General features: G+C 34.0%; 1 protein-coding gene across 5 annotated transcripts in view; it reads left to right on the forward strand.

Moving 5' to 3' along the window:
* The window catches only part of dnc (phosphodiesterase dunce), a 622,938-nt gene that overhangs the window by 441,174 nt on the left and 155,163 nt on the right, over positions 1–26,601 (forward strand). For 4 of the 5 annotated variants that reach the window (XM_089651457.1, XM_089651448.1, XM_089651438.1 and 1 more), the window contains one exon: positions 2,073–2,108. The exons of the other annotated variant lie outside the window; for it this stretch is intronic. In XM_089651457.1, coding sequence (XP_089507583.1) covers positions 2,073–2,108 — 36 coding nt within the window. The remainder of the gene's footprint in view (positions 1–2,072; positions 2,109–26,601) is intronic. 5 annotated transcript variants of the gene reach the window in all.

Here is a 26,601-nt window from a genome sequence, read left to right on the forward strand (position 1 = left end):
CAGCTGTTCATCGTATCATTATTTATAAGGTAAATTATTACCTTATAATATAATAATTCGTTCTCTGCACGCGAGTTTTGCGTATGTGATAGAATACAACCAAATATTTTCTAATGGTATTTCAAAGAAATCCCTTTCGAAGAAGATGGGATCGTCGTGGGAGTTCTAATAGAATATTCCCTGTACCGCTTATGGATAACTCTGGTACATATTAATATATTGTATGAAATCCATTTATTATCTCCTCATCTGAAGCTAAGTTCAAAGATTTCTGCGAAGGTTCTGACGTAAAATAGATTACCTATTATAGTATTATTTCTTTTTCGTTGAATATCGCAAAATTGCAAATGCATCTTTTATTATTTCGACGCGTAACATTTTAATGGCATTATGTCATATGAGATGTATGTATATTTTTCAGGCTTTCAAAAATAATAATATGTACAAATTTTCCGTTTGTAACTGGAAATTTTGAATAATTATTATTTTTTTACAACGGCTAGTCGAAAATGTGGTTAATTTATAATTTAAACAAATAGGGGTAAAATACTTCCAGTGTAGGTTGCTGGATATTTTAAAATGAAAAAAAATCATGAAAATAATCAATTATTTTATCCATAAGCGGTTTGTGAGTATTTTTAATATTTGTCTGTGGTATCGCACACCTGCTTACCTGCCTTGTGTGCAAAGTGTACCTGCTAGTGAAATGGCTACGCGAAAATAATCGGTCACGAAAAAACTTCAGGTTCATCGGTTTTATGGGACCGGTAAATAACCGAAATAAAACGGTCATTTTTATGAAATAATGGATCTATGAAATACTTTGTCACTATAGTACTCTTAATTTTTTTTCGGAGATTTCTCTTAATTTAGTGCACAAATCTCTAATGCCATAGAATCATTAAGATGTAGAATAACAAAAGAAATGCGATATGGGCGTGTTTCGTTATCCAAAAATCTAACATATATATACGGGCCTTTAATTTACAACGAAAAACTGTGCTTCGTAATCATCATGAAATTATTGTTATATACGATATCAGGCATATGTGTAAGAAAGACAGAGCGCGTGCTAAATTGACTAAAAGCCAATAAATGGAAGGCTTTTCTTGCGTGTATTATCTATTCAGTGTGTAATACTTTTATTATTTGTACAAGCTTCAAAATATCTTGAATTGTAATGTTGAAAGTTTCGTGCTTTAAAAGTTATCTTCTCATACTTAATATTTAATTTAATATCCTAAATAGATACTCGCCTTTTCTTTCCGTAACTTCTCCGTACATTTTTAAGGTAAACTTTTTGACAAATATTTTTATTTTAAAACCTAATATTTCAAATAGGACCGTATATCCTCCTTAACTAGCTTATAACTGTTTCATGCTACATTTTTTCTTCATTAATGTAATAACACTCTATTAAGGAAGCTTTCTTGTACCTTTACATATTTTCTAATCGTAAGGCGTGCGCGGTAATAAATACATTTTATTTAAGTTTAGTTTTAAAAAATGAGCAATAATTTCACGATACGCTATTTTCTTTAAAACTGTATTTTGTGCTTCCGAGGATGAAAGGCAAGTCCAAGTGTCATGCATACCTACGATAAAATTACATGTCATGATATATTATTACCTATAACAACGTATACATGTAACGCCTTCAAGGCGTGAATAAATACATATATGGTATTCATGTTCTTTCATTTTATTTGTGTACCCTTAATGTGAATAATTTAACAATATACTAAATAAATCAACATTTAAGGTTTTTGAATGCGAACTTACCAATTTTCTCGTTTCAAAAACAATCTTTATGTTTCATCCGATACCCAATAGTCTCTGTGTCAACAGAGTAGTCGTTTATTTTCCAACGCTTTCCAAACAAGCAGTTTGCGTCATGAAAGGTATCGATAAATCCGGATCAAATAACATTACTTTAATCCCCTATGTTAATGTTAATATTGTACCGACGAACTAGTGGAAATCGTAGTAATATGTGGTAGGTTTGTATTATATAGTTAGAAGGAAATAAGTTTGTGTAAATCTTCTCTTCTTCTTTATTTTCTTTCTTGCAGATTCAGAGAGGCGGAGGCTGTTCAAGTGGACCGATCGTATGTACCTAATCTGTTTAACTCACATCAGTTTGTGTGAACTTATCCGAAGTAGTTTAGTCTAGTTATTCATCCTTGCCTGTTGCCTGGTCTGGCCTGCCCGCTGAACTGTTTCTAGTAGTGAACACTTTCCTCAGCACTTTTACTGTAGCTCCTAAGCATTATAGTTTTTGTCATGCATTGAATTGATCCGTTTCGTTTTACCTCTCGCCCCTCTGCCGCTCCTCTGGGTACTTCACACTTCTGCCTTTGCAACCGCCACCATATATTACCACCATTATGTCATCCTGCTTGTTATTTCTAATTTTCAAACAGGTCATAGTGGAATTCCATTTTAATATGATATTTATCCATTCAAAATCTTTATAACTTTTTTCCACTTGTTTATTTTTGATCGTACCGGTTTCACCTAACAACGTGGAAACAGTATAAAAAGTTATGAAGGTTTTTTTATAATAAAAAATCATATTCGTTTTGCTTGCTTTTCAGTTCATTTTACACCTATTTTAAGCAATGTTTGCTGACGCAACATTCATTGTTCATTTAAACAAACGATTTTTATTAAAACGCGTACTGGATTATGCTGTGGATCATTTCATTTGCTTTTCATTATTATATGGCTGAATAGATAATATTGTAATATATTATTTAAAAAAATTTACGATCTATTCGTAAAAATTAGAGTCTTTTAATTTTCTTGAGCTAATTAATTTTCCTTGAGATGTATTTCTTAAGCGTGGTTTTTCCAGAGGAACATATATTTCTTTCTTGTAAATAAGCGGGGACTTGAATAATATAGCTTTATCGTGAATTTAATCAGCAACTCTCTTGATGAAAGACATTTCATCGGTACAAAAGATTTAGTTTATTTTTATCGTAGTTTTTAAATGTAATACACTGAGAATTATGATTTATTAAAATAATATTAAAACGTGATGGCAATCTATTTCCTGATAAAATATGAGTCCATTTAGAATATATCGGAACACGTGTTCATGCAGATGTGTTTTCCGGATAAATGTAATGACGGAATGCGAAAATATTGGCATTTTTATGAATATTTGTTGCGTCATCCTCATTACACTTTAGCGTTTAACTGACACTTTGTTAGAAAAAGTGTCTATTCATTCGTTAAAGGCGTGCAGTCCCGTTTTTAGCAGGAATAAAAATAATTTGTACAGATTTTGAATAAATTAGCAATATTTTACATCAGTATAATTATCCGTGTATAATAAAGGGTTTTATTTTATAGTATATTAATGAGGTGAAGTTGAAGAAATTGAAAAAGTAGTATAATTTAATCTAAACTCTATATATATAATTTCTTGTCCATCACGGCACGCGCCACGCGATGCCACATTCTTGACTATGTTGCCTCTTCCACAAGTGTTCCTTATCGGTTCCTGTCCTTGGTCAGTGGTTATTCGTTTCCAGGTCCCAGGCCTTTCAAACCGCTCCAGTCGTAATCCAAACAGTTAGTCCTACTCCTCTTTGTGATGCCCAATTATTTTGGTCAATTTGTTGTTCATTCTTCTGTTATTCTTTCAACTTTTTCGATCCTGCGTAGACTTTTATGTACCTACGTTTAGAGCACACTAATAATACGCTAAGTGCCAGGTTTATTTTTACTACAGCGTAGATCCAAATAGTTTTCTTCACATTTTGGGCTTAAATACTGCATATTTATTATGTTGGTGTTTAGTTGGGCTCCATATACAAGAACCGTGAGTATTTATATCTGAGCTTCTTTGACTCTCTCCTTATTTTTGATTATCGATTCCAGTAGTTATTTAACACAGTAGGCGGATTTAGCGTCCTTAGTCCTGTTTAGCCTAAGATTAGAATCTGATTAAGTAAAATATCAACCCCACGTGTATTATACATTTCTTGTTGGCCTAAGGTGGATTTTCTGTTCGTTCTTCTGATCCAGTGAGATAAATATAAAAACGCGTTACATTCATACTAATCGAACAAAAACATGGCACGTTTATGTTTCTAGATTGAAATCGAATAACGAAACGCACGATAAAAGAATATCCACAACAAATTTGTATGGGTGAATTGAATGGCTGCAAATAACATACGTTGCTAAATGAATGGAACGCACTAGAAAGAGATTCAAAGTCGTTCAAAGAATATGTGTACGGGTTAAATGGCTATATTATTATGAACGTCCCCTTTTTGTCTTGCCTCTTCGCGACAGCATTTGCGAACTTAAAGCGGCCCACTGACGGGCGAGCATGCCCGCGGCAAGCATGATGTCACACGCGACCGACGAGCATTTTTGTATCGACGTCATGTTCAGATTGCTCACCACGTACATGCTCGTCCGTCAGTGGCCGCTTTTACCCTCATTCTTGACGAACAAGCGTAGTAGAATACGGCGTACTTTCACTAGGTTGTCCTTCATACTCTTATGTGTTCATGCGTTCGCTTTCTCACTTTATTTTATTCGAAAAGCATTTTGAATAATTGTATTTATTTAAATAATAAAAGATTTTTGATTACCATTGGAAAAAAACTCCATCAGATTTGTTTTTGCTCGAGAATGATTTGTGCACATCTCAAAAGCCAAGGAAGGCATTTTTTTCACAAAAAAGAGGTGGAAGCGACGTGTTTGTGGCAGTCGGTGACAACTTTTCTGACCAGTTAATCCACTGGACCTAGTTCAATGCAATCACGCGCGTTGTCTCAGTAACCTATCTTCCCTTTCAATTCATCCAAGTTCTGATCACGTGTTCTTATCACTGGTCTTGTTCACGTGTTCTGATCACGTGTCCTTATCGTATTTTTGTTGTATTTATTTGAAATATTAATGAGAAGACTCGTGAGCACAACTTTAACAATCAGCATTGTATTTCATAAATATGAAAACATTCTTAATACCAAGTTCCATTCCCACTTGATTGTGAATGGCTGGTTGCAACACACCCGTGTGACGTATAATCCGCAGATGTTATATTAGCTAAAATTTCTCATGCTTTCATCTCTCCGACAGATGACGATAACGTTTATCGATTTCATATTTTTGTAATATTTCATAAACTTATTCTGTAATATCTCCGGAGAGTTTATTTTTTAAAGGCAGATATAAAAAATGTTGAATTTTTCACTAAAGTTTTGACGGAACCTTTTGTGATAATGACAAATATGAAACTTTATAAGAAGAGTTTTTAATGTCGAAAATAAAGTAACCATTATTATTATTTACTTTCAACTAGTATCTAGTCCTGAAAACAAATTTGTACATTAAGTCTACCGGTATGATTTGGTGCTGTAATTATTGAAAGCAGAACTTATTTTTGTAATTTATATAAGTAGATGATGTATTTACACGAGAACCATTTCTAAACTGTTATTGAAATGTACATACTTCCCGTGCTTGTTGACTTAATTGAAAGTTTAAACTATTTGTTATTTAATATGCATTTTTAGTTTATATATAACCTTAATTATTTAGGAATGCCTAATGAAAACAAATATTACCCATCAAAAATTTTCGGCTGCTATTTTGTTTTGTTATAGGCTATGACTACTTGTTACCCAACACTCAGTTACCACCGAGATGATTATTTCATGTTTATTATCAGTCTTACTTCATCCAACGAATCTTTATCATGTTCGTACGAAGTGTGATAAGTTAATTAACATCAAATATAGAGGGCGTTTTATTAGTCATTAACAAGAAATAAAATTATAACGGAAAGCCTTTCAGACAAGAGGTGTGATGTTAGTCAGATAAAAAAAATACAGTGTGTGGCAAGCCTACGCACGACGGAAGTGAAACTTTTAGTATTCTTCTCTCTCTTTTTTCATTTCATTCTCTCTTTTTTTCTGTCTATTGACATATTTATAAGTAAAAAAACAAATCTTTGATAAAAAAAATTAAAAGTTATAAAAATATGGGATTGGAACCCGGGTCCTGCATAACGAGTGTCGAACGCTCTGCCTCTAGACCGCGAGGAGAGATATTTTGCGCGACGTGGCGTTATCGGCCTTCATTATTAATTTTAATGATTCAAAATAAAAATAATTAATCAAAATACCGAACGACTCTACCGGCACGATTTGTAAGCTATATTTCTACCAAAATATCATATAGGTACCGTAAAGTAAATTAAATTTAAATTAACAAATTTATCTAATTTTTTACTACATTATTGCAAATCGTTGATAAAAAAAATTAAAAATTTTATAAATATATGGGATTCGAACCCGGGTCCTGCATAACGAGTGTCGAACGCTCTGCCTCTAGACCGCGGTTATTACGTATTCGACCAAAATATCATATAGTCAAAATATCTAAAAGTCGCAGCACGAGAGCATTTTATCACTTTAAAAAAATTATTATTAAAAAAATCACAAAAAGAAAAAAAAAATTGTTAAAGTGGGGATCGAATCTCGGTTCTTCACGACGACAATCGGGCGCTTTGCCTCTAGACCGCGAAGCTGAGTTTGGAGAGCGACCGAAAGTAGGTATATAATATTGGCTAGGCTCCTATAGCGAAATGATCACGGTTTTTGATGACGGTCATGAGTTGATTTTACTCCGGTCCTCGAAATTGCATAACGCGCGTAAAGAAGTTTCACTTCAAAAATTCAATTTCTTTTATCACGAGAGATTTTTACATTTAATATTTTGACCGTTTTCGGCAAAAACGTTTTTGTCAATCACATAATTTCTTAGCTTACTTCAAAATTAACAAATGGATGCATTTCATATTGAATGGAAATGATCCATTTATATGATTGAACGCGATGAAATATACGCGACCAAAGGTTTTTTTTATTAGCACAGTTTTATAGTAAAATTATTTTAAAGTAAAATTCCACAGAGTAAGGAATAGACAGATCTGCCCATGAGGGCGAGGGGAACAAACCAAGTTGCGAGGAGCAGGAGTAATGGGCGCGTCCCTGTCAGTAATTTGTAAATAAATTAATCAGACAGTATACAGGCACCTCACATCGTAACATCACCACTAATAAAATCTGCCTACGAATTACTAGTTCTTTTTACAATGGCGCGCAAATTTATAGCTGCGTTAAAAACTTAGTTACATAACCCAAATCGGGTAAACAAATTTCCGGGCTTGTTTTAAAAAAATATATTTTTTTTACACTATTTAGTTTTATAAATGTGTTATAATTTACCCACTGCACTCAATTTTTAGCGTCGCTACGCCAGGCGATTTGTTTAAGAACGAACATTCAGATCCTTTGTAGAAAAGTCAAACAACGGACTGCGATTCAAACCGTTGCCTTACTATAGTGAACTTTACTTTTCTGCACAAGGTCTGGTTACTTTAATGTTTCGGCTCAAATTCTTAAACTCTTCGGCTTTTAACGTACGACTGATGTCAAAGATTATTCAAAGCATGCTCGAAACCTCATGGTGCCAAAATATGGTCACGTGGTTTGTCTTCAGCTCGTCAAAATTGTACCCGGATTTCATGTTTGAGCAAATCTATCTCTTCTGACGTCAGTTGTAAAATTCAGTTAGAAAATTGTATTTTCTCACACAACAATTACATTCACATAATTTGTATCAAAATTTAGATTCAGAAAAGATTTTTTTTAAATCACCCTCTTTTTCGAGAATCGACAAAAAAAATCCCGTTTCACGTTTCTACGCGGTATTGCTGAAGTTGAAAATATTCCTGAGCGTTGTACTCAACACAACACTAAACCTTCCTACGAGACGTATCCATCAAATCTTGGAATTTTGTTGTATATTTTAGTATCAGTTACATATTTATATTTACGTATAGGTCCTCACTATCAGTAAAGTAACAAGCCTACTTTGGCTTTGTTGACAAAGAAGGCAATTCTCTTTAACGAAATTACTAATGGAAAGTTAGTCCTGCGGGTAGGAACCCTAAAAATTTTACAGTTTCGCTGCTTGAGGTCAAAAGATGGGAAGAATAACGTAAAACAGTTTTATAGTGTACTTTATTAATAAAAAATGCAACTCTCCTTTCCGAAATGACCAAAGACAAGTTAGTCCTACGAGCCTAATAGAAAGAATAAAGTAAACGGTTTTTTTTTTGAAAGTTTGACTTCCGAACAATTTTGCGAATTTTGGAGTAACCTTTTAAAAACGTGTAACTAAACTAAACGCGTAACGCGTGTCTAGGAATTGGCAGAGACATGGACGAACCTTTTTCATTATAGAATTTGCGTGTGCAACCAATCGATCAGCTGTACCTACTTTGGAATTGCTTGTGTATTTATTTATTATTTTTTTAATATAAAACATTGATATTACAAGAATTTCAACAAAAAAAGGACTCAGGCAAAACTGCCACAACGCAGCTTGTCTGCAGCTTCTACCATTTTTCTTTAATTTAATAAATATAGCATAATCATTCGGTTGGTAAATTTAATTTCCCGACAGTGTTTATATGTAATGCACATATAATATTGTAGATATCTCAAATTCAAACACATTTTTATAATGTTTACCTCCTATTAAGTTAAGTATCAGTGTCATTGATATTAGTTTGGTAAATTTTGTATCTCGAATTTAAATAAAACAATTGGGCGAGCTCTTTTTAAAATTGTTTGAGTCAATAACAATGGCATCCACAGTGAAAAACTGTAAAGATTACACCTTTAAAGCAGTTCCCGGTGAGATGCCGGGAAAAATTATAAGGCGTTAGATCATATAATTTCTCGGTCTCGTAATTTACGGCATTGCCACCAATATACTCATTTTTATGTTTTCATTTTAGGTAATTTAATATTATCGCTATAGCTGAATTATTTGATTACCTTTTACCTAAATTATATACTAAAGTTTATTTATTTATACGTTAGTATCGACATTCTGATTAATATTCTTATACATAATAATCAAATTTGTAGGCTGTCCAAAATGTTAATTTCTCGCCTTTTCACGAAATTACCACTACGTGATTACATTGTATTTAGGTATTAAATAAAAAAACAAGTGAAATTTTCCTTCATTATATTACCCAACTCACAATCAGTATTTCACACGCACACGTATTACAAGTACAACACATCTTATTTTAGCTAATTGTATGTTTAGATATTTCATCGAATGAATCGTAAAATTCACAGAAATTAATGGTTAAATAATAAATAGTTAGATAGTTCTAGTCAGTTTAAATTTTACAAACTATTTTTTTAAATATGGTTTTAAATATTAGCGGTACAAAAAAATATTATATTTATTTATCAACTTTACTTATAGGCCAGTGCAATTAGCGCCAAAAAAGGGGTCGCGATCGAAGTAATTCCGGTAGTCCCAATTTTTTTATATGTTATGTAAACTGATACCCTGATGTAAAATCTGAGTTTCCGACCTTGGCGCACCTGTGCTCGCGCCGCCATTTAAAAAAAACTGGCCGAAATCGGGCCAAAATCTAGTTTTTCCCAAATACCTCATTTCCAATGCAAATTTTGGCTAAAGTATTTTAACAAGTATGATAGAACATAAAATAAACTACAACTTTTGTTAAACAAATTTCTTCTATCTCTAATAGGTACCGAGGTAGAAAGTCGTGAAGGTGCGTATATTTTTGAAAAAACAAGTTTTATGCGCGACTAGGTTTGGTTTTTTATAAATACCTCGTTTCCAGTGGAATTTCATGAAAATTTACATTTGATACCAATTATGTAGAACATAAAATTTCAAAAAAATCTGTGCAGTTTTTATGTTTATATTGTTTTTTTTACCGATATAAAGAATAAACAAATCTAGGTATGTACGCACAGAAAATCTATCACGGTTTATTATCACGTTATTAGATTTATGTTTGCATTTTTAAATACATACATCTATAAATTTACTAGAGGACACTTCGGTATGGGGGGGTTACCCCCCCACCCTTCTACTCCTCCCCTCCGGTTCCCTTCAGTTGCCGCGTGTCACGTCTTGAGCCTGGAGCGGAGCTTCACAGCGTCAGTGTCACAGCAGCGTTCAGTTCGAAATGATTCAGTGCAATCGAGTATGAAAGATTTACAAAAGAAGGCTACTTTACGATTTGACGGTCTCATAAATTTTGGTCAGGGATTTGGTCTGACATGACCATCAAACGAACTCTGATGAGATCGATGAAAACATCTGGAGGTTTGACCCAAGGACGGGGAATCACAGACAGTTCCATCCTTCGTTAAACTGCTGGATTCGTTTATCTGCATAACATTTGTGAGGGTATCGAGTCATTCTGTGGGATTGAATCAGGAACGTCAGAGCAACATGTAGAGATGAGAACTACAAGAATTAAGAGGGATGATCGAGACGTTCAAACTCTCATTGATTGGTTTGCTTGCCATGAACCATTTCCTAAAACAAACGTGATTATGTCTATTAGCAGTGGCACAATCGGGGATAGCAAAGTCACTTGTCACGTGGCTGAAAAGATGGGGAAATTAGCTATGTCTAAAGTTATCAACAAGAACTTTGGAAACCTACGTTTTTCTTGCGGCGGTGACCAGCAGTGTCAAAAATCAGGGTGTGACTATGGCAATAGATCCATTAATGCTATTCCATCATATGTGTATTGCCAAAAGGTCTGAAAGTGAACTTAAAGAATATTTTCAATATGAACTCTCTCCTGTACCATTGTCTCTTTTCTCAAAGGAAGGCATGCGCAAAGGAACGAAGTCTAAATTTTATTCATCATTCAACCCTCTACCAAATAATACAGAACTGGGAAGCAGTAAAATACACGTAATTGATGGAGGATATTTACTGCACAAAGTTGTATGGGGTCGTGCTCAACCTTTTTCAGTAATTTTCCAGCAATATGTCAGGTATGTACAAAATCATTATGGATCCAATGCAGTAGTGGTTATCGATGGATACCCAGATTCTATGGAAAAGAAAAGCACTAAAGGGGTGGAAAGAGCACGGCGTGCCAGAGTTACAACTTCTGCTGAAGTTTTGTTTTTTGAAAGCATGCACCCACAAGTGCCACAGGAAAAGTTTCTTGGAAATGAGAAGAACAAGTCTCGTTTTATTTCCCTACTCAGAACCTCATTTGCACGATCCCACATAACGATAGTACAAGCTGAAGAGGATGCTGACGTTCTCATAGTGAACACAGCAAATTCGTTGTCATCTCAACATGATGTAGTCATAACCGTTGGTCAGGATATTGATCTGCTGGTACTCCTCACAGCTCTCTCACCTCCCAACGTATATTACCAAAAAGTTGGAAAAGGTAAATCACCTAACGCGTTGTACTCGAACAAATGTTTTAAACACATTGAAATAGTTGAGAACATTTTATTCCTTCATGCCATAAGTGGATGCGATACAACTGGAGCTCCGTTTGGTCAAGACAAACACAAATTTTGTAATATTCTTCTCAAGAACCACTCAGTGAATGAACTTGTTCGTGTATTTCAAGATCCAAAATCAAAGACAGAAACAATCACTTTGCCGAACAACTATTTGCACTTTTGTATGGCGGCAACGAGAAATCAAATTTGGAAAATTTAAGGTACATAATTTTTGTCGAAGGAGTAAAAAAGAACAAATTCAATTTATCCAGGCTACCACCCACCAAAGATGCAGCAGCAACACGCTTCGAGAACATACTTGCAAGTGCAGACTTGGCTTGGTAACGATAAAGATCCGACTGAATGGGTGGGTGGTGGAAAAAGGATGGTTGGGTTACTTACTCCAGTAACAATGTTGAAGGAAGCTGCACCTCAGGCCTTGCTGAACTTCATATCATGTCAATGTAAAAAAGGTTGCGCTGGAAAGTGCACCTGCAGAAAGTCGGGTTTGAAATGTTCCCTACTCTGCATTCATTGCAATGGCAACTCCTGCGAGAATGCTGTAGAAGCCTTCGTTGATGACGATGACGAGGAATATGATGACCCAGTCACCACAAATTTGGGTGATAAGACAGATGAAGAAGCTATTCAGGGTCAGAAGTAAGAAACTATAGTCAAGGGCTCGTACTTCTGTCTAAACTGATCTAGCATTTATTTTATTTTTTGTTATGCTGACAACTTAACTAATTAAGAAAAGAATGTCAATAAATGTTAATTTTACGAAAATACCAATTTTTTATCTTTTTTATGTACCTTATCATCTTAATTGTATCAATAATCTTAAATGTATGTTGTATTACGTTGATAGGCATGTCAGACCAAGCTGCGAGCACAAATGTAGTGGCTTGGCATATTTTGGTGGTCTTCCCATTGGGAATGTATGGCGACCGATATGCTGAAATAGTCTATCTACTATATTTATAGCTAGGTCTGACACAGGCATGACGATTGTTGTCAACGTATATGTTCTTAGAACAATAATTGTTAAAGAAAAATAAAATCAAGGAATGCCAAGTTTAAAACACCTAACCTCAGTTTCAATTTTTGGCCTGGTTTTGGTGGATTAGAGTTTGGATACGTAATAGAGATAAAAAATATAAATTATATACCTATTTCTTTAACAAAATTTTATTTTCTACAAAATTATTATCAATAAATTTTTCACAAAATTGTACTGGAAACGAGGTATTTATAAAAAACCAAACCTAGTCGCGCAAAAAACTTTTTTTTTCTAAAATATACGTACCTTTACGACTTTCTACCTCGGTACCTATTAGAGATAGAAGAAATTTGTTTCTACAAAAGTTGTAGGTTATTTTATGTTCTATTATACTTGTTAACGTATTTTAGCCGAAATTTGCATTGGAAATGAGATATTTGGGAAAAACTAGATTTTGGCCCGATTTCGGCCAGTTTTTTAAAAATGGCGGCGCGAGCACAGGTGCGCCAAGGTCGGAAACTCAGATTTTACATCAGGGGATCAGTTTATATAACATATAAAAAAATTGGGACTACCGGAATTACTTCGATCGCGAATCGCTAATTGAACTGGCCTATTATTACGCGCGCATTGCAGCATCCTTCAAAAACGAGAAGTAATAATAAGAATTGAAATAAGACGCGTATGACTTATGAAGACTTTATTGCAATAGGTTTATTAACTTAGTAAATACAATCTTAAAATTGAAGACTTCTTTATATGTTTGTATATTTTTATTATGTACGTCTTTTTTCAACGTGTTTCACAAATAGAAAGTCATTCTTTAAATATTTTGCTTATTTTATCTTGTAATATAACAATATTTCCCACCTGTTATGTTACAGTAAAGTCGTTGTAAAAAGTTCGCTAAAATACTTACGCTTATATTGAAATCTACTACTGTCACGCAAATATACACTTAAAGTGTTCGTGTAAACTCAAGTATTTTTGAGAAACATGCGATTATTTCATAATATTTAAGACATGTGATCTCTTTGGCGTGTATTGAATTAGGTACATCACAATATAATTCTCTACTACTATAAAGAAACAAAACGATTTAGTAATAATTGTGACGCTTTGCAAGTATTATATTTTTGTGTCACGAGTGAGCCATGAAATAGGCATTCATAGCAGCCGGTTATCTGTGTACCATATTAAAGCGCCAGTAAGCTCTCATTGATAATATGTGCTAGTTGATATGAGGATGAGCAACTCCTCTTGAGAGAGATTATATTTTATCTTGACGGGCTGTGGCAGGCAAATGAGTTTATATCTTTTCATTCCCAAAAAACATTACATTTTGATTGAAGGAATACATCTAGGTGGCTGGTCTTCGCTAGAACTACTGGTGTGGCGATGTGTGAAAATAAATAAAATTCAATTTAGTGCAAATTGGACAATCATAACACTAGTAACACCACGTTTATATAGAGTACATGCATGCTTCACCGGACTCGGAAAAATACGTTATTTTACTCCATTCATTTTTAATCGCTTGTGTGAGTAAACTATACATAACATATTTTTTTATTTAAGAACCTTTATCAAAGTTATTTTTTCTATCTAGATTTTAGATAAGTAGGAACCAACACAAGTTTTAGTGTATATTTATTCAGTACTTGGTAATTATTAAATAAAGAATGTTACTCTTTACAATTTTAAACAAAATAGGTGTACATTTTTTTTAACAACGTCTGGTCTATTTGTCAAATTAATTCTATTATGACGTTAGTTTAGTGATCGACATCGAAATTTCATTCCGTCCACAAATAAATTTTAACGTTTTTATGCCACAACAATACTTTCATAATGTCCATTCCGAATCTGGAATCAAATTATGTGTTAGACGTATTTATAAAAAAACTAAAACTACTGAAAACTGACTGTGGCTTGAAAGAAAATATCGAAATATGTGTTTATTTTCAACTCACTGATCAAATATTATTTGATATCGGAACACCCCAAGGAACTCCGGGTACAAATCATTTTCAAGTTCACAAAGGGATGTCTTGTTTGTTTTCTTTATCGCAATCTTCAATAGAAAATGCCAAATCCTTTTCTTTGAACATTAACTTGAGTGTGAACAAGCTAGGGGCAGATTGTGTTCCATCTCAACCCATTGGAACGACAAGTATAGATTTGGCTGAAAAGTTTACTGCACTCAACAAAGGGGAAAAGGTGAAGCCATTGCAGGGGATTTACTCAATAAGGGATTCGGACAATCATGAGGTTGCGAACTTGGATTTAATCATCAGAGTGTCTAAGCTGAACAAAGTTGTACTGAGCAAATTCACCATGATTGGAAGTTCGAACTCTTTTGTATTGAGAGGAGCAGGTCAAAAGAACTCCTGTTTCACACATTTTTTCGACGATTCAACTCAAACACCGAAGAATAAACTGAAATTAGCCGAATGTGTTCAACAAGAAAGTAATTCGAAAACATAATAAACCGTGAAAATTTCAAACTAACAATATTTTACAGTTACTTAATACCTTTGTGAATCAATATTAGGGAATTGTGTGTTTGTGACAAAATTTAAATATGGTTTGTTTAAGTTATCTGTAATTATTAATACGCCTACAGGAACCGCGACATTGTAGGAGATGTTTTACCAATCAATAGAATCATATTGATAAATTGAATAGACAATATGTAAAGTGTCTCAAATATAGGAGACATCTTGTTTTGCTTTTTGTAATATCAGAGTATATTCGGATACACAATAATTATATAATAATAATAATGTTCCTTGCCAAGCATCACTGAGAAACAGCATTACATCTTGTTCATGTATATTTATAGTTTTAGCGAGAAAGAGTTAACAAGTGTCCATTCAAATATAATATATAATATATTTGAAAAAAAATTAACAAATAAATATTATTCTTTAAAAAAATTACTGGAACTTTCTTTTTCGAGTCGAAAGACAAGTTTGAAGCATTTTGTAAGCAAGTAATACAAATGCGTAAGTACTCGGTTCGGGTAAACTCTGATTGCAATACCTATATAAAGAGATGTTACCAGAAACGCTTATTAGCGGAAAAGCAATCGATTATTGTAAAGATTTTCATACACAACATTTCCCAGCACGTATTTTTTTATCAACGTCCCATGGGTAAATTATTTTACATCAACAACACCCAGCAATAAATATAGAAAAACATAACTTACGAAGGGGTACCCAAAAGAAACAGAACTGATGTCGTGGAAGGCTTAGTTTCTGTAGAACCGGGTTCTGCCGGTAGAACCGATTACAGCTACCACTCTCCAGTCAGTATGCCACGCAATACGCTGTAGAATTCGTCCTGTTGGCTGGTGTGAATTTTTTGGTGATGGTTGTTTTGTGTGCTCCTCGTTTTCGCGATGGCTGATTTTCGTGAATAGCGCGCGGCCGTGAAGTTTTGAAAACTGGCACAGAAACTCTTGAAATAAAAACGGCTTACTAGGATGATGATACGGGGAAAACTCAAATTTGAAAACCATAAATGTTTGTGGTTCTCAAATAAAGAACAAACTCTGAATGGATGACTCCTAAAAAACAAATCAGCATTGTCTTGATGTTTGACCTTACTTGACGAGTTTTTTTGGGGCGAGTAGAAATCAATAAATAGCAATCCTGTGGAGTCTTCCATAGGATTGTCGCTTTGTTTCAGGATCTTATCCATAGCACCACGATTGGTCACCTGTGACGATCTTGGATAAAAAGTTTGGATCGTTTGGGACTGTTCACGAAATTCAGCCATCTCAAAAACGACGAGCACACAAAACGACAAGCACAAAAAACAACAGTCAACAAAAATGTACACCAGCCGAAAGGATGACTTCTGCAGGGCAGTGCTTGGCGTACTAACTGGGGAAAGGTTCTACACGGTTCTACCGGCAGAACCTAGTACTTAGCTCCCGGCAACATCAGTTCGGTTTCTTTTGGATACTCCTTCATATCTACTTAGTCTACTTACATGGTTTTGCTTGCGGTCCTGAAACCATCACTGCATCGGAACAATTTGTATTCCTGAAATTGATGGATTGTTTTCAAATAATTGGAAAATCATTAAATCCTGTTTTGGATAAGTAAAATGAAATAAAAACTTAACTACGGCCAAAGTAATACTAGTCTCAAATAGGTATTAAAAAGACAATTTCTACGACAATTCTTTGTTCGCCGCAGACCTCATCCACTTCCCTTGATAATGTATTGCTGTAAAGGTAGGTGGCGTCGTAAGTTCTCAGGGGTCATAAAAGAAATAACTTTATTTATTCTAAAAGTGTCAATCGTTAGTAAAGATTTATATTTTGAAGCAGATGGCCCACGCAAACCTGTCCCCCTGTGCTAGTTTAAACCCCAAAGAGTCGTGAGGATTGTAAGGAAGTTTTATAAGACTACAGGAGAACCTGAATATATAATATGTGTGTAGGATAATTCGGTTACGAAAGAACGGTGGTCCAACATTAATATATCTCCGAATTGTGCTTATATGTATGACTATAATTTAAAAATTAAGGAAAATGTTGTTTTGTGGGGAAGATCGTTATTGGATTTCTTTTAAAATTGCTAAATTTTTCAAAGCCTGAAGGCGTAATGACGTGTGCTTTGAATTGATCCAGGCACAATCCCTAAAACGACATCATTATAATATGTACATATTGAAAAGCTTCAGAATATGCAGGTTCTCATCGCCATTCTCTTTTTGGTATTTTTCTAAGATTATGATAAACATTGCAGCAATTTATTATTGCTCATTATGAAATCTACGACCTTTAACTAAGAAGACAACGGTAATTATTTTGGTTTTAGTTAAAGCGTTTTATTGGAGAAATAGTGGGTTATACGAGTAAAAAAGGTAATACCACTAGTTTTAGGTGAAGCGTTCTATTGAAGAAATAGTGGGTAATAAACAAGGTAATATCATTAGTTTTAGTGAAAGCGTTCTATTGAAGAAATAGTGGTTAATAAACAAGGTAATATCACTAGTTTTCCCGTTTTGATTATATCATTATCTTTAAAAGTGATTTATTTTCTACAATAAATTCAGGAAATCCAATACCCGGATAGCCAAGGTCAGGTTAATCGCGATTCTACTGTAGTTTGATACACTTGCTTGTTCTTCACTACAGAGAGCATATTTTATTTGTCACTTGTTGCAGAATAGTCGACGACTGGAGTCGATAATGGTGTTCGCCGTTTGTTATTTGGTACGTCAGTGTTCGAAATTTTGTATTATATGACTTATTATTTATAATGGTCAAACGATGACAGTAGAGGAATGTTGAATTATATATCTAGATATTAACCACTCGGAACATTAGAACGTCAAAAGACGTAAATATGATAATAGCGGTCAAGACATTAGTACGTCTTTTCACGTAAACGCGCGAGATTTTACAAAAATCGATTTATTTCCATCACTAGTATACGGATTGCCATGATTTAAAAAACAGAGTATCGATAATGAATAACGCTACGCGTCTGCAAGAATATCTATGGAATTTCGAGGTGCATTATCTAAGTCGATTGGACTTGTCATCTTGTTCGTTCATAATTTATTGCGTTTTTAAATAATTTATCAAAAATATTTTAGTTTGGACGGTTAATATTTTGAGGTGACTAATAGTTTTTAATTATATTTCTTCAATATATAAAGTGTTATTTCTTTATGATACTCAGAAAATAGTACATTTTTCACAGCTTTGAAATAATGGTCAGCGATTTTTACATATTTTTGACGTTTTCAGAAAATGTATATTTAGAAACGCAAATATTTACGTATAACAAAACAATACGATAGTGAATTTCATAATCTTTCCAAAACATTTTTTAGAATGAGGCTACGTTTCCCAAAACGTGAGTTATGAAGCTTTTAACAAAACTCGTGAATAACACAAAAATTTTCGCGTTTTGACAGTTCGCAAAGGAACACAAAGTAAATAAAAGTCCTTTTCTGAGAGGTTAAGGAAAAGGTGCTAACAAATATATCAAGTTTTGCCGAGAGTAATTAATATAATGTATTAAATTCTTAAGTTTAATATTCCTTAAAATATAAAAAGGTCATGGTTCCACGTTGTGATTCCACGGTTCGACATTTTCAAATCTAGTAAAAATAATCAGCTTATATTTAATAGAGGTTTTGATATCAAAAGCACTATTATTATCCTTATATTATAAAATACAAAAATATTCTTTTCAGACACCAAACTATTGAAATTTACAAGGAAAACAATTTAAACAAAACCATCTGAGAGAGTATCTATATAAGTATTTATTCAATTAATTTAATTAAAGTTGTTAAAACAGTTTGAAGTCATTGCTTTACATGGTTTAAGAACGCAGGCTAATTAAATACTTCGTTTCTAAACTCATAAATAAATTCCTCAATATATTTTGATGGTTAAACAACTCAATTTCCAAAATATCAGAAAATTCTCGTATTGTGGAAATATAATGTTTTTGTTTACATTAATTATAATAATGCAGATTTAAATTATAACATTGCATTAACCTCTAGTCACAGTAACTGGGTACTGGAGTATGCAATGTAATTTAACATAATGTGCGGTCATGTATGAATATTTAGTTTATTTTCGTGAAACAGAGCTATGTTTGTGCTTGCACGAATGAAACCATTCAAACTCAAATGAAAATACTAACTTTCTGCCTTTGTGTGGGAAATGTCTTTTTTTCTTATTGTGTATTTTTTTACAAACACAAAGATTTACTTCATTTTATTTCTAAAAATAAAATTCTTTAATAACAACACAAATTAATGTAATGCATTATACTTCAGTGATTAATTAAATATATCAACACAACGCTAAGGAAACATGCGATGAGCACAACGGTAAAACATTTTATCCATCGAACGATCAATTTATTATCAGATTTTTCTTTGTCCCGTGAGTTTGTCCGTGACGTAAATAATAAAAGCTTCCAAACAATTAAGTAAGCGTTTCTGCTGATAATCGAAGATATCTCCTAAATTAACTGAAACATTTCATCATTCCATCACTTTGTTATCCTTCCATTGTCAGCGAATTATTATTAGCATATGGGTGATTTCATTTATACAAACTATAAAAATCTTTGGAACAATACTTAAATAGAACAACTCAACATTTGAAACATAAAAATAACTCCCAACATTCTCAAGTACCGAATCTAGGTACCTTCTTCCCCTAAATCAAAGTCATGTACATATACATACTCAACAATTCAAAAAGTTGTTTCTTAATTCTGACCTCTTGGGAAAATAATTTTTAGAAGGAAAATTGATTGATTAATTTATTTTCTTCAATCATCAATATTTATTTATTACCCAATTCACAGTCTAATGCATAATGCGAAAGCTTTTTTAATTGCTTTCATAATAAGCAATTTTTTTTTAATATCGGCTAGAAGAAATTTGTTCTTTAATGAATGTATTATTACCAGTTTTTTATTCAAGCTAAAAAGGCGATAGCAATAATAATAAAAATAAACTGGAAAATTATACCATATAATCTGGCAAATAAAACAAATTAGACCAGTTTTTTTACTATCACCTATAAATGTTATATTATTTGAATACTTTTAAAAATAACGTACGTGATTCAATATCTTTGAAAAATTATTTACTTACTGACCGTGAAAATAAAATTACAGTTTTTTATAACATCGGGTATTCGGATTTTGGAGTTACATTAGAGATCTGTTCCAATTTTACAAAATTCATCTCCAGTACTAAGTCTACCCTTCGTATAAATATATATATATATATATATATTTATAACTGAAAAAACGGTACCCACTCGCACCTCAGTCAGATGAGAAAACTTTATTTTCTCAATCAAAGCAAGGAGACCCAACAAACGCTCAAAAAATAACATAGAAGAGTAAAAACATCTTACGGAGCGATATTTCGTCAAATCCCGAGTTTTTTTTATTGTTAAAATCGCTGGCAAAAACAGAATTTTCATAAATAAAAGTTTCGTGCGAAATCTACCCTGGCTATTCCACAGCATTCAAATCTACCCTGGCTGTTCCACAGCATTCAAAACTACCCTGGCTATTCCACCGCATTCAAATCTATAGAGATATTTTTTTAATTATTCCTTATAACCCAAGCCGCACGAATATTCCACTTTCCCGGCTGATTTTAACTTTCTGTCAAAGGAACCGTAGCATAATATTGTGTAACGCCCCGCGAAGGCGAGAGCGGCGCGGCGCTAGACGGCTGGCCCGCTCGCTCCCGCCCATCGGCCGCCCGCTCCGTTCCGTTCATGTTCAGCCTCAGTTCCTCTCCGGTTCTGCTCCCCTGATAACGTGAACGGTATAACTCCACTGACATATCACTGAATTGGCCGCGCCGGTGTGATTCCTAATTTATCAATCAACAAGTAATCCATATATTATTTTTAGAAACCGTCGAATTTTTTTTTCGCGTGATCGTTCAATTGAACGAGCAATTTCCAATGGTGGTTTTTATAAAATACGCGAATTAGTATTTGCTAGCCGATTTAAAGTTCATATATTATAGTGCGAGCATATGTTTTAAAAGTAGTTTTTTTTTTAAATCTTAATCATAAGTTAGTATCTTGCTCTTAATAATATATTAAATTATAAAGTGGGTGAAGTCAAGTGAAATAACATTAACATCATTATTTTAGAAGTCCCCAAAGTGAACTTAACATAATTCAATTCGTATAATAGTGAACATCACAAAAATTAGTATCGAGATCAATATTATTAATTGATAAATGTTCGGTGTCATCAGCTGTGTGCAATAAGATGCGATGAAATAATAATTAATAAGTTGGCTCCTTTATCTGGATACGTTATTGCACCTGGAATGGTCGAGGTGCGGGTGTATTAATTCGATGCTTTAACCGTGTCATAAGTGAATGTGTCAAACTGGCCGACCCAGCGGATGGAAGTCCCCCCCTCTACCCCTCCTCCTTATTCCAATACTGCAAGCGGCCCTCCTCCAAATCCTGCGTGTCCGCCCCGAGCAGCTTCCAGATCTCCCCAGACTCCCCTTCGCCACGCAATCTCCACGCGAGCCTGAGGAGCTTGCAAAGTAGCCTAGGTTGTTCCGTCCGTAATGCCGGTACGATGGTCACGATCGCGCCAAGTGAAGACAGATGCGTCACATTCAGGGCCGAGGTGCCGCCGCTAGAAGTGCCCGAGACGGAGCCTGAGCTGGTTCCGAAAGAGGACTCGAGCCCCGGCAGCCCGTGCGCCGGCTGCCCGCTGGACACGAGTGACTGTTCTGCGTGCCGCCTGGACGCCAGCACGTGCTCATCCAGCAGCGCGAGCCCGCCCGCCTCGCCCCTCGTGTACCGCGGCGCGCTCAGCAGGACCTCTCTGGGCAACTGTTCCTCGCCCTCGCTGCTGTCAGCCATGGCCGGGGCGGGCGGGGGGGCGGCCGCCGCGCCGCCTCCCGCTCCCGCTGCCAAGCTCCCACGCACTCTGAGCACGAGCGTCTTGAGAATCAAGCACAGATCGAGCTTTTGGGACAAATTCTGGGATGATCGGACAAAGCGGTATAAGTAAGTTCAAAAATCAAATCATTAACCAATATTATGGGCGATGGGCGAGAATGATCCTGTATCTACTAGAAACAACTAGCTTTAGTTTATTATTATCATATCGACCTCAGTTTGATCAGACTTCATCGGCATCAAATGTTGGACTCGGCATTACGGCATTAAATTAAAATTAATTAGTATCAGTGCTAATGTAATTCATATTTAGCGTGTAATAAAACAAAAATATTTCAACACATAAAAGCAACATTTCAATGTGGAGTGTTACGAGTATGCAAATTGCACGACAATTACGTTTATTTCATTTTGCATCTGTATGAATGCTTCTATTCTATCTTCTTCTATAAGTTCTATAAGTACATTTATTAGCAACTTCAAAGCACACGCACACATTTATTATGGTAGTCGCTTCGTAAAAAAATACTTCAAAATAATAAAATACTACATAGTTAAAGGTTAACAAAATAAAATTACAGATTTTACAAATGTATTACAATTCAGAGTGAATAGATCCAGACGTCTTGTAAATGTGAAGGGTAGTTTTTATTTTATTTTTTTAAATCCCGTCCGAGTGCGGCTTAAAGCGCGATTGTAGTGTCATCTATCGAAATCGTATTGATTCACTTAGTTAAGGTATGACAGGAGACAGAACGAGAGCTGTCAAATTCATTTTATTTAGTGCGACGTAGAAAATGCCAGCTAGTGATTAAATTGCGATTCGAACAACCCTAGATTCCTAATTTTGGAATTTTATTTATTTATTTTATTTATTTATTTAATTCAAAAAACAGTTTTTACATAAAAAGCATACTCTGCACATCTCACTAGGGCATTCCTGTATCAAGATGTGCAGAATTGATTGAAGAACATGACCAAGCTGAAGCTTGCCGATAGGAGGGAATATCTGTCCTAGACTTTGATTCTATAGCTTCTGAAAGCTAAGAAGTTGTCAGTTGCTATGAAGTGGCCTGCGAGACATGAGGATTGTAAATACAACTCTTTTGGTATATCTCAAAAGAGTAAGTAATTTGGCAGCGCAACTAACTGCTTACTTCCACGAACTTTCATGAACAATTATGAAATTTCCCTTTAAAATAAAAATCGCCTTCCATCTCTCCACATATGAAAACTATGATCAAGAAATCCCTAACGAGTGAAAGCCGGAAACATTAATAAAAAGGGAAAATTATTTTTCTTTTGAACATTATGTTATTATCTCTTAAACGGTATTATAATATGCACCTATATTATCTGAACCACCTTCATTTTCGTGTTTCAACCGCTAGTGGACAAAATTTGAAACCTAATAATTCATATCAAAATTCTCAAAACACATCGTATTAGTTATGTACTACTATTAACAGTCGCCAGGAAGAGGACGAATTTGATAAATCATTTTTTTTTAAATAAACATCGAAGTTAATATACTATACGAGTATATATTCAAGTGTTTATATTTTTCACCTCAACGGTCACTGGCCGATGTGAGTCATAAGATAGTCACTACTTGACAGTGACCTCGCTGTTGACTATTTTCGTAGTAAAATTATGCGTATCGAAGGCCAGTGAACAAAGTACACAAAAATTTTAGTGAAAATCAATTTATCATCCACTGTCGAATCTTTGGCAGTTTTTTTCAAATATTGGATTAATGTGTCATTTTTATAAATTATTTTTAACTCTGCAATATTTTATGGAATTTCGGGAATCCTTCCACAAAGAACTGTCAGGTTATTCTCTGTATTTTCGGATTGTCGCTATACTAAAAGTGTGTGGGTGTTAAACGAGGCGGATTGACGTTTAGCTGACAATCATTATTTTACATTTTTTTGCACAAGCTGATTTTGCTTGGGTAGATAGCAAAATATACACGTTTAAATTCTAAAGCGAGACTGATGCGTGTTCTATTTTAAGAGATCAATAGTTTGCTGAATGTTTAATGGAAAACGAAAGTCCTTCGGAAAATATTCAAGAAGTTTGCATATATTTAGTTTGTTTTTCATAAGCCTGCTGACATCCTGCTTTGGAAGTGAGGTTCTCTCAAATGTTAGAGTATATTCGATTCTGCAGCTACTGCTTCTGCTCTAAACCATTTAATTTTGTTTGGGAAGCCCTCACTCCATACCGGTTTGGCATTTATCATCTATCATTTCAATCATCTTCCCCCTTAAGTTTTGAGATTAACGTTAACGTCTGTTAACTTTATATTGATCCTTATCCTATAATTGAAATTTCTTTCCTGCAGGGAGACATCCTGAATGACTCTGTGTGTTGGCCTTTTTGTGACATAACGTATTTGGTGAAATTTATATAGGTACATATGTATGTATATTTGTATATCAAATTATTATTTTTAAATTTTAATTAGCACTATTTTCATGACAGTTTTCTTAATTACTACGCGGTCTCGAACAGCGTTACAGTGTCCATCATCAGGGCAGATGATTGATACTGTAATGCGGCGTGACACAGCGTAACAACCCAAAAATCAATCACGATAATACTTTTTAAAATGAAAATCCCGAATCACGTCAATGCTGTTTTCCTCGTACTGCCTGCCGATTTTGTTTTTCATCAATTATCATGCCAGGACCAGTGAACTTCAGTGTCCCAGCTCTGACCTCATTAATTAAGTACATGAGAGTATCTGCACACGAGTAACTTAACTTATTCGAACAATGTTTTGCACAAATCCACAACATGAAAGGTCTCTGCAAGTTCAAACCAAAACGTTGAGGATGTGCACTCGTAGATGAACAATATTGCGAACTGCATTCTGTAACCACCAAAATAATTATTTCCTGTTTTCTCCACTAATACCACTTTCAAATGTTATATAAAATTTCTCTTACGCTCACCGATGTCGTGGGTATACATTTTATTTTATTCATAAATTCAATTTAACGGTGTTAGGAATGTATAATATGATAAAATAACGGCATTTAAAATAAGACCAAAATGAAACAAAAAGTATGAATATTTTTTATTATATAATATAAAACAGTTCTGATCAAGTGCGTTTGCTCAAAGCTACAAAAAGGGTAATTATGACATACTACATAGGTTTACATTTAAACATGGATATATGCGTTAATAATGGAAAGTGATTGAATTTCAACTACTGAAATCAAAAAGGAAGTAAATAAAAAACAATTTTCTTATATATATTAATATACCTTCAAGATAATAAGTGTTGCTCTATGAAATATAAAATATGTCCGGAGATTGAGTAATTTTGAATAGAATATCTGTAATTGATATTTTGTAATATTTACGGGCTATCAATAAAATTATGATTAATTATCTTATAATATTCCTATCAACAGTCGATTGCGACATGTTTTTCGTATCTGCTCCGTTTGTCATTTTATATAAAATATATAGAATTACTAAAACAAATTCAAAATGGCTTTTTAGGTATCTTTATGTATGCATATCTTTGGTCTGCATGGTGAGTACCCACTGTTTGTGCATCACATGGATTGCTCTCTGAAAAGACCTACGAAAGCATCCAATCTGGGAGGAATGGGGCCTTTTTAGTAACAGCATTTAATAAAATAAACTCTTTTATTGACAGTCCTCCCGGAATGCTATAAATTGTATGTATAGAAAAACTACCACCAGTGCCGAACCCGCGACTTTCTCTATATTCCTCATGGCAGAACGGACGTTCTGACCTAGCATAGCATCAAGAGAGATATAGTGCTGCTAAATAAAGTCTCTAGGTCTCTTGACATTTTCAGCATTGGGCTTGAAGGTTTTAAGATGTCGATATGTAAATTATGATATGTGTATTGTAATAGGATAATGTAAATCTGTAATACACATTATCAAAAAAAAATATTTATTTATATATGTATATATATTTGTGTGTATATAAATATATTTCTTAATTATTTTAGCAGTCATGTAATTTGTGATTAAATCTTCTACAGCATTTCCAAATTTAATCGAACTTTATGTACATTTACAAAACATAAAAGTATAATGTCATTCAATATTTATCAAATATACACAATATTTATGTCAAATGCAGTGCGTTCTAAAGTCAAACATTCGGCATAATAAATTGGGCTATTTATTATACTGTAAATAGTTTTGAAACATAATGTTCTTGTGGTAGCTAAAAACGACATAATATTTCTTCATAACTAATAAAATGTCCAAATAACACTCACATATTCAGTTTTTTTTTTAGTTTTCAATTTGCTATGCTTTGAAAACAATCACGGATCTCGTCGTTCTGCGCTAGTCGATACGTTTTTTTTAATCTATTTACATGATTTTCCAGATCCTAAAGTTTTCAGTATGTATTTTTGATCACATCATCTTGTTGTAGGGATATTAAGTACCTTATCTAATCTCCTTCCGAAATGTCTAATCTTCAGATAGCTTGTCCAGATGTTTATTTAGGTAATAATCATAACTGATATTGATCAAAAATATTGTTTGTGATATATCAACAAAGAAGCACTTACATATATGTGTAATGTAGCTTAGGTAGTAACTGCTTGTATATTATGGTCATGCGCACATGCACGCTGTTCCCGCTGATAACATGTTTATGCGCGGTGAGTTATTATTTCGACATTAGTTTCTGCGATAAGGATTATTATAACTAGTATCCAAAATGTTAAGCCCGATACACTGTTAGGCCAGCGCCACACTTGACGGAAATT

This window comes from Hesperophylax consimilis, chromosome 1, assembly GCF_061612785.1.
Source record: "Hesperophylax consimilis isolate HC1 chromosome 1, BYU_Hcon_1.0, whole genome shotgun sequence".
NCBI classification, from domain to species: Eukaryota; Metazoa; Arthropoda; class Insecta; order Trichoptera; family Limnephilidae; genus Hesperophylax; species Hesperophylax consimilis.